Source organism: Aquarana catesbeiana, linkage group LG02 (genome assembly GCF_042186555.1).
Source record: "Aquarana catesbeiana isolate 2022-GZ linkage group LG02, ASM4218655v1, whole genome shotgun sequence".
Classification (NCBI taxonomy): Eukaryota; Metazoa; Chordata; class Amphibia; order Anura; family Ranidae; genus Aquarana; species Aquarana catesbeiana.
In genome coordinates, this window is record NC_133325.1 from 335,703,653 (window position 1) to 335,713,989 (window position 10,337).

At 43.6% G+C, this 10,337-nt stretch overlaps 1 protein-coding gene across 2 annotated transcripts in view; it reads right to left on the bottom strand.

Annotated features, from left to right (window-relative positions):
- CFAP47 (cilia and flagella associated protein 47) overlaps positions 1-10,337 on the bottom strand; it is a 769,322-nt gene that overhangs the window by 459,304 nt on the left and 299,681 nt on the right. For both annotated transcript variants that reach the window (XM_073614843.1, XM_073614844.1), the window contains exon 38: positions 8,845-8,957. In XM_073614843.1, coding sequence (XP_073470944.1) covers positions 8,845-8,957 — 113 coding nt within the window. The remainder of the gene's footprint in view (positions 1-8,844; positions 8,958-10,337) is intronic.

A 10,337-nucleotide genomic window follows, 5' to 3' on the forward strand; every position in this document is an offset into this window, starting at 1 on the left:
TTATAACAATTAGTGCAAAAGAAAGTTGTTTTTTTTTACCTGCAGAAACTATATGTTTACCACTTACGAATTTTCTTTTTTGGTAGTTAACTTTAGTAAATAACGTTTTTTCAGATGCTAAGCAATACACTTTAGTTGTGCATGCAGATGCTGTCCATGATTCAAAATAACCTTTGTATGTTGTGTACAAGCATTTGGAGACGAGCGCAACAAAATGTTTTGATACATATTATGCATGGACTTGCATCCTATCATCAATCAAACATGCTAGGGGAGAAGACTGAGATCAATTAGAATGAAATGGTCAAATCAGCAACACTGTTCCTGTAATACAAAACCTAGTGCCAGACTGCAACTAATTTGAAATGTTTTGTTACTCTCCCCCTGGAAACAAACCAAATGGAAATACTGTACATCAAAAAAGCATTTAACTATAATAAAGGGCTGTGCAGTGCAGCAATTCTGCATGCACCACAAACTGTTCAAATCATTCTGCCTCTATTTTTTCTGCCAAATTAGCACTGACATTCTATAATGACAGTTAAGTACGGAAAAAGTTCTCTTCCAAAACTACAAGGTGCTGATAAGGCACTGAAACAGAAAGAAAGAAACAAGCAAGGTATTAACTTGTCAAAACCTCAAACTGTTATTTTAAATTATATTATGCCTCGATTCAAAATGTATTACCGACAATCATTATAGTCTGCTGATGTAAGACCAAAAGTACACAAAGCTTAACCACCTCAATACCAGGCACTTACACCCCCTCCTGCCCAAGCCAATTTTCAGCTTTCAGCGCTGTCACTGTTTAAATGACAATTGTGGGGTCATGCTACACTGTACCCAAACAGAATTTGTATCACTATTTTGTTCCCACAAATAGAGCTTTCTTTTGGTGGTATTTGATCACCTCTGCATTTTTTGCTAAACAAATTAAAAAAAGACCTAAAATTTTGAAAAAAAAAAGTTTTTCTTTTGTTTCTGTTGTAAAATTTTGTAAATAAGTTTTCTTCTTCACTGATGGGCACTGATAAGGCAGCACCAATGAGGTGGCTCTGATGATGGGCACTGATAGGTGGCACTGATGGGGACCGTTAGGAAGCACTGATGGGTGGCACTGATATGCAGCACTGATGGGCATTGATAGGCCGCACTGATGGGCACTCATGGGTGGCACTGGTGGACACTGGTGGGGCACTGATGGGCGCTGAAAGGCTGCACTGATGGGTACTTATGGGTGGCACTAATAGACGGCACTGCTGGGCACTGATACGTGGCACTGATGGGCACTGATATGAGGCACTGATAGATGGCATTGACAGGCATCATTGATGGCACTGGCAGGCATTGGGAATGGGCACTTATTGGCAGCTGCCTGGGCACTGATTGGCATTTCCCTGGTGGTCTAGGGTGACATACCTGGTGGTGGTCCAGGGTGGTGCCAATCCCTGGTGGTTCAGCACAAACCCCCCCCCCTGTCTGGAGAGCAGCGTTTGTCAAATGCAAGTGAGGAAAAGCCGATTAATGGCTCTTCCTGTTTACATCGTGATCAGCCGTGATTGGACACGGCTGATCACGTGGTAAAGAGCCTCCGTCAGAGACTCTTTACCGAGAATGGTGTAGCGGTGTGTCTGACTGGCACATCGCACCACCGAACGGCGCGATGCGCACCCCCACGGGCACGCGAGAGCGGTCATTCTGGGTGGACGTCATATGACGGCCTCCCAGAATGAGAGCCGCGCCGCCTAGCCATCGGCCGGCGGGCGTGGGGTGATTAAAGGGAATAATAATTCACATCACATCAATGAGGTAGTGATCATAATATTCAAGGACCCATAGCACTATAATAATAATAATGTATATTTTACTGTTTACAGTTCAAATTGTATTTGGTAGTACATACAGATTTTTCAAAGCAAACTTAATTTTATGAGTATTTGTGTTCTTAATTTCTTGTATGTATATATTGCTATAACATTATGCATGGCTTTAAAGTAATTCTAAAGTTACAAGATTGTTTACCTTAATGCATTAAATGCGTTAACATGTTGTAAAGTCATTTTTTTGTTCTTTTAAAATAATGAAGATGTTATACTACCTGCTTTGTGTAATGGTAAGCCCATTGCACAGATAAGCCCCCATCCTCCTCTTCTCGGTTTCTCCACAGAGGCTCTGGGCTCCTCTTCTTCTTGGCGTGCCACCATAGGAAGCTGCTTCCTATGGTGGCACACCTGCGTGCTCGATCCTGAGCCGTGCTGCTTCCATCCATAGACAGTGTGGCTGGGCCCTGCCCCGCCCCCCGCTCCCTCATCATAGGATTTGACTGAAAGCCACATGAGCCATCTCAGCAAAGCCTATGAGAACAGGTAGAAGAGGAGAGAGATGCTAAGATGGGCACAGGGCAGGATCAAGATCAGACTCTGGAAAATATAGGGGGGGGGGTGAGGGGACAATGCACATATTGAAACACTTTTTACCTAAATGCAGGAAATGTCTTAAAGTGGTTTTAAACCCTCACATATACCCAGTGAAGTGAACAGCTTCAGATGATACACAGAGATGAAACAAATCCTCCTACATAAGTCTTACTTGTTTATCTGCAGCCTTCTCTTCCCTACACCCCTTTAAAAGGGCAGATCGTGTTAAAAATCTGTTAAAAATCTGTCAGCAGCACAGAGAAGGGTGCAGAGAGACTGCAGTTACATTCTGTGAGAGCTGATTGGAGGAAAGGAACACACCCCTTCACACAGCAGAAGAACTGTGTTGTGAATAGACAAGCTCCGTTCTGAGCCCCCCCCCCCCCACCTCCTCTCTCCCAACACAAATTTATCGCATGTGTCGGGAAAACTTCTCAAAAGTGACTCATGCTGATAACAGAGGAACAAAGCACCAGAGAGAAACTACACTTAGAGCTTTGGAGAGAGAAAAGTAAACACTGCACATATATGTGTTTTACTAAGATTCCATGACTGAGGTTTACAACCACTTTAAGGTAAAAATGATTAAGCTTCACATGTATTTTAAGGTAAAAAAAAAGTTTCAGTAGATGTTTGCTTCCCCCATTTCCCTAAATACTTACATGAGTCCATTCTCAAGCTATGCTTGTTTGCCGCAGCTCTGCTCCTTCTCCCTGGTGTCCCAGGGCAGATTGAGCCAATGGCTCCCACTGCTGTCAATCAAATCAAGTGAGGAGAAGCTGAGGTGTGGCTGAGCCAGGCTGTGTGTGTCAATGGATTTGCGAGCCCGCACATCTGCTCACATAGCAAGAAGCCTGCTATGGAGGCAGACACAGAAGAGGAGGAGAAGAGAACTTCAGCAGATAACCTTGGAAGAGGAGGTTCAGGGGCGATCCATGCAACACCTTTGCACAGAGCAGGTAAGTACAAAGCTCTTTTCATTGTACGGAAAAAAGGAGGCTTTAGAATCACTTTAAAAAGTAATCATTCATATGGGTCCCTGCCTCAAAAAAGCTTACAGTCTAATGCTCAGATTGCACTCATATACGCACTGAAGCAAATTTGCAAAGAAACCAGTTAGCTTATCAGTATATTTTTGGATTGCAGCAGTACATCAGAGTATCCACAAGTAGCCTACACAAACACGCAAGGAGAACATACATATAGGAGGATTTGATCCCAGGGCCCAGAGCTTCAAGGTAAAAGTCCAAGAATTTTGCTTTGGACTACATAAAAAAAAAACAATCTTTCTTTGCGCCATGAAAGAAGAGGTATGTCTTTGCAGGTTCTCATCTATCTAGGACATGGTACAGTTTGTAGCAGTTAGGCACATTCTACTGGACTTGTTCCGTAATGTTGAAGACATTATGTAGCTTATACAAGCAACTTCTTTAGATCTAGAAAAACATCTTTAACATTACAGCAAAAGTCCAGATGAATGTGACTGTACAGTTACTAGCACCATACCCTTTCCCTGGCCACTTCTATCTTGACGCAACACCAGCTAAAGTCATACAGTAATCTTAAGCCCCGTTTACAACTAGCGATATTAAATCGAGGGCAGAATCAGTGTGATTCTGCCCATGTTTCCAAACACACTGAAATCCCAGCAAAACATGCGACACGCATTTGGATGCCATTTATTCCTAATGGCACCCCAAATGCATTGTGATTGTGCCTTGATTGCTGTGTGACAAAACATGCAAAAATCTCAGCAAAATAAACATGTAAAAATGCGCCTGACTCAGGGCCAAAATTTGGTCCTTGAGCTTCTTTGTTGCAACAAACTTGCATAGGGCAACCCATTCAAGTGACTGGTCTGCCCTAAATGAGATAAAAAAATCATGAGCTGGAACACAAATTCCCACTACGTAATATGTAAACCGGGCCAAAAGTTCAGCAGTGCAAAATTGGAATTAAGCTGAAGGAAGGGCTGAAATCTGCAAAAGGTGACTCAATCCTATTTTGGAGCAGTAGAGTGCAGTGCAGAGTGTATGTGTACATGTATTGTATTTGTTGGTGCTTCATCAAAGAGCTTAATATGTTCCCACTCAGACCTCAGATGCTGCAGTCACTTAGATACAAGTGAAATTGAAACTCTATTTAGTAAGTGGCATTACTTTGCTGGGGTTGAAAACATCCAATAGAGCACTTCAGCTGTAACAGAGTCTGCAACACCTGAGGTATGAGTTATAAAATCATAAGAGCTTTCACAGTAAAACACCAGTGATGGTACAATACATACATTAAGACGCAAAAACCCTTTGAAGCAAGAAGGCTAAGGACACGAAAAAAATACTCTATGCTAGGTTGAATCCTAACTCAAAACCTAATAAACAAAATACATGTTTTGTAATGAATTGGTGATAGGAACCACTGAATGCTGGGGGTCTGGATAAATGATATTGACACTTCTGGAAGTATCTGTTCTCTGCATACACTTGATCGGAGCAGTGTTTGGAATGGTTAGTGGGAGAGATATGTATTTACATTCTTCTTCTTTAGGGATCTATTTGGGCCAGATTTACTTTTACCCAACAGGCTGTTTTAGGAAGCATAGTTAATTTTCCTGATAGACCCATTCTAAAACAGCTGCCTTGTGTTCCTCAGATGACTTTGGCCTGCTACATTTAGCACACATTTCCTAGAATTTTAATGTGGCTACCATAACCTTTCTTAATTTACAGTATATCAAAGCAAGTAAAAGTCTTAAAGTCTTATTGTCATCATGGGGCATTGCTCTTTTTCCTCAGTTTCAGCACGGGCCTTACTCCTAAACTGAGTGGTGTTCACATAATGGGGTATCATCACTGTCTGCAGCTGTTCAAGTTTCAGCTCAGTGTCTGCAGGATCAGTCTGCTGTTTTGCACCTAGGTCCCATACTTGATTCCTGTTTATTTGTGCAACAGCTTACTCAATATCTCGAAAACTGCCATATGTCTTTTTGAGTTTACTCAAACATCCTTGTTATTAAACTGTCCTGACCTTTTGCCTGTTTGACAGTGACTTTGACTGACATTTTTGTGCCATGCTTTACTTCTGCATTCTGTTACCTGTTGCTCTGAGTGCCAGGGAGCAATCCTCAGCAAAGCCCATAATCACTACTCTGCCCTTCTGAGCCCCTTGTACCGTGCCCTCCTAGCCCCCCAAACCATACCCTCCTAGCCCCCTGTAATCTGTCCACCTGACCCCCCAATACCATACCCTCCTAACCACTCATACCATGGCCTCATGACTAATGCCATGCCCTCCTGAACCCCCAATACCGTGCCCTCCAGATCCTCCCCCTTGCACCATGCCCTCCCGACCCCTCAGTACTGTACCCTCCTGACCTCCCTGCACCATTCCCTCCTGACCACCCAGTACCATACCCTCCTGACCTACCTGCACCATGACCTCCAGACTTCCCTGCACCATGCTTTCCAAACTCCCCTGCATCATGCCCTCCTGACCCCCCCTGCATCATGCTCTCCTGACCCCCTGCATCATGCCCTCCTGAGCTCCCCTGCATCATGCCCTCCTGAGCCCCCCTGCATCATGCCCTCCTGAGCCCCCCTGCATCATGCCCTCCTGAGCCCCCTGCATCATGCCCTCCTGAGCCCCCTGCATCATGCCCTCCTGAACTCTCCTGCATCATGCCCTCCTGACCCCCTGCATTATGCCCTCCTGAGCCCCCCTGCATCATGCCCTCCTGAGCCCCTCTGCATCATGCCCTCCTGAGCCCCAATACCATGCCCTCCTAACTCCCCAATACCATGCCCTTCAGAATCCCCTACCTTGCACCATGCCCTCCTGACCCCTCAGTTCTATACCCGCCTGACTTCCCTGCACCATGCCCCCTGACCCCCCAGCACCATGCTGTCCTGAACCCTCAGTACCGTACCCTCCTGCACCATACACTTCTGACCTCCCTGAACCATGCCCTCCAGACCTCCCTGCACCATGCCCTAATGATCCCCCCTGCACTATGCCCTCCTGTATTCTGCCATCCTGAGCCCCTTGTACCATGATCTTCTGACCCCCCAATACTGTGCCCTCCCGAACCCCTTGTACTCTGCCCTCCTGAGCCTGCAGTACTGTGCCCTCCTAACCCCCAATACCATACCCTCCTAAACCACCTGTACTCTGTCCTTCTGATCCCCCAGTACCATACCCTCCTGAGCCCCTAGTAACAGCCCCCCTGAACCCCCTGTACTCTGCCTTCCTGAGTGTCTAGTACTGTGCCCTTTTGACCCCCCAATACCATGCCATCCTGAAACCCCAATACTATGCTCGCCAGACCCCCCCTGCACCATTCCCTCCTGACCCCTAAGTACTGTACCCTCCTGACCTCCCTGAACCATTTCCTCCTGACCCCCCTAGCAATATGCCCTCCTGAACCCCGAGTACCATAGCCTCATGCACCCCTGTCCTCTGCCCTACTAATCCCTATACACTGCTCTTCCTAGTGCTGACCTCTGTACGCTTCTCTTCATCCTATTGACCTTCAGATCGCATGCACAGGAGACATCACTGCTGCATCAAGTGTCAATATTTCCTAGACGGTGCCCTTTTAGGAAATATTCATTTTACCTACAGGCAAGCCTTATTATAGGATTACCTGTAGGTAAAAATCACAAAGCGGTCTTTACTACCACTTTAAAGCTGCAAGCTCCTTGCTTTTCTACACGCTGCGGTTAATTTACCAAAACTGGAGAGTGCAAAATCTGGTGCAGCTCTGCATAGAAACCAATCAGCTTCCAGGTTTTTGTTAAAGCTTAAAGCGGTGTTCCAGCCGCAAAATTTATTTTTTTTAAAGTCAGCAGCTACAAACACTGTAGCTGCTGACTTTTAATAAGGACATTGACCTGTCCAGGGAGCCCGCAATGTTGGCCCCCCAAGACCGATCCGTCTATCGGATCGGGTGCAGGTGCTGCCATTCCAACTAAGGGAAACCGGCAGTGGAGCCTTGCGGCTTCACTGCCGGTTTCCGACTGCACATGCGCGAGTTGCGCGGCACTTTGTGAATGACCAGTTTATCTTCTGGGACACACACAGGTCTCAGAAGACAACGGGAGGCTCGCCGCAAAAGAGGATGTGACGTCCTGGGCCACGGCCCAACTGGATCAGGAGTACTCTTAGTACTTACAAAAAAGGTACTAGAGAAAGAAATTTTTTTTTAAATATCCAAAAACGAGGGGTGGAACTCCGCTTTAATTGAACAAACTGAAGTTAGAAGCTGATTACCATGCACAGCTGCACCAGATTTTGCACTCTCGGGTTTTAGTAAATCCACCTCATTGTGTAATCAACCAGAAAAAAGCATGTACAAACAAGGGGTTCAAACACCTGATTGACTGACTCTTAGTCCAGGATACTACAACCTGCAGATCTCATACTTCTGCCTGACAATTTCCTTTAACAACAAGGTACAAACAGATAAATTAATTGAGTAGTCTGCTATAGGTAGTTAGCTATGTTTCAAATTAACAGCCCACTCAAATTTTGGAAAATAAAAAATATGATATTAGCATGTATATAGCTTTCTAAAAGAACTCTGCTGTGATGAATCTAGATTTTATTTTTAGACTAAAGCGCTTCTTTAGACGTGCATTGATTTTCAGCTTTTGCTGGAAAAACATCTGTGTATGAAACGTTTTGCTAGGTTCAGTCAGCATGGTATATTTTTGTAGTTGTATATGAAGAGGGGAAATGACAAACATTGCATTTTCTCAGTGTTTGCACTTTTGCTTTATTAGGTGTTGATTTAAGTGATTATTCTGTAATCCTCAGATTATGCTCCTTTCTTGGGAGCATAAAAAGAAAGTCTGGAATTGTGTAGCTGGGAAAGAGGTCAAAGGCTATGCTCTGTTAAACACACATGAGTACAGTAACAAGGTCAAGGGCGCATTATCTCTCTGCTTGGCTGGGTGCAGTCAATGTCAGATTCCATTCTTCAATACCTGTTAATCTTAAACTATAGTATGCATCATGTACTAACAGGGGCTGCTCAGTAATGCCATACTGTTCTAGAATAAGGCACAGCTGAATTTCAAAGCAAACCAGCCAGGTACCAAAAAGAAGATGCTATTACACAAAAGCTACATAAATATATACATTCAGAGAGAATGACAGATTTCAAACAATGATTCTTTAATTGGTTCTTACAACAGATGCTGGGAAAAATATATGACTGATGATAGCATTAATTTCTAGAAAGACTGCCACTGGGCATGATAAAAAAGAGGCATGTCAAACTGCAGCATATGTTTGCCACATCTACATTATGTAAACAACTAGATTTACCCTGGTGAAAAATAATGATCTATATTGTTTATATTTAATATGTAACATTTGTATGCATTCTGAGCTGTCAGTTCTAATGAAGACAATGAAAAAGGTTACTTACTTTGGAGCAATTGTTATTGTGTTTCCTTTAGGCAATGAGAAATCAGCTGACTCTCGACCTACAACTGTAGCATTGTACACTAGTGGTTTGCTGCTTGGATTTTTCAAACGGACCTGTTCCAGCAATATAAAATCACAAAGGTCAGACTATTGATCAGCTGCTGTGTATAGGTACTATAATAATGACAAACTGTCATTGAATACCAGTGATAGGGAACATTACAGTCAATCACTGCAGTGTGAAACTGAGTCAACAGATATTTATTAAAGTACACAACCTTTTTAAAGAACGTATGTCTTATAACTCTATTATTAATTGTATTAAAATCAAAGGACACTTTCCTGCACTCTGCATAAAACTAGTTTGATGTATGATTGTTGCATTCAGGTCATTGATTTGCACAGGAACCAATGAACTCTAGGTCACCACAAAGTGCACAGAATAAGTGAACACGAGACCTGAGAATTAATAACTCAAGCTAATAAAGGAATTATTCAATATTTCTTTTTATTGAACTACATAAATAGTAGACATTGGGCTCCATTCACAAAACGGTATCTTACCGCATCCAAGTATGTGGTAAGATACCACACAACGTTTTTTAAAAGGTTTTTTGGAATTCACTAAAAAAACGCTACTAAAATAATGCATTTGTCATTTTATGAAGTTATTCTGTATTTTAGTAGTGAAAGCATGCTGTAATTTAATGCCTAGCGGTAGCTGGCATATTTATACTAAACAAAATGGTTCTAAAGTGCGGACGGCCACCGCGTCTTAAACAACCGGTAAATTATCACCTGTCAGCGGGGTTCCCCACTGATAGCTGAAAGTAAAAAAAAATTAAAAATGCTGGCAGTAAAAAAAAATTGAAAAAAAATGGCGTGGGGTCCCCCCCATCCCTCCAATCCATACTAGGCCCTTAGGGTCTGGTATGGATTTTGAAGGGAACCCCCATGCCAAAATTTAAGAAAAAATGGCATGGGGTCCAAGAAAGGCTCTCGTCAGCTCCGCTGTCTGACTGTTCTTACATAACTAAGGGGCGGGTTCACCCAGTAACATCAGCGGGTGACCCCATTCCCTTGTGATGTCAACAACCCAGCATGACCCTGGTCCATGATGTCACAAGGGGCGGGGTCACCTACACCTAATTATTTAAGAACTATAAGACGGCAGGAGTCAATCAAATGCTGTGCCAAGCGAGCAGAGGTTGAGGCCAAGCTGTCCGCTATGTGTCAATAGACCCAGACAGGGAGGTTTAGGAGTAAGCACACACAGGTGCTCCCATGGAAAACTCCTTTCCATGGGGGGCACTTGCCAAAGAGGAGGAGCATGGACCACAAGGGGGACCCCAGAAGAAGAGGATCGTGGCTGCTCTGTGAAAAATGTATTATTTTAATTTAAAAGAAAAATTAAGCTTTAAAATAGTTTTAAAGGAACAGTATAATAGTTTGTGGTAATTTGCTGATACCTTTTCCAAGTTTAGAAGTGCTTAA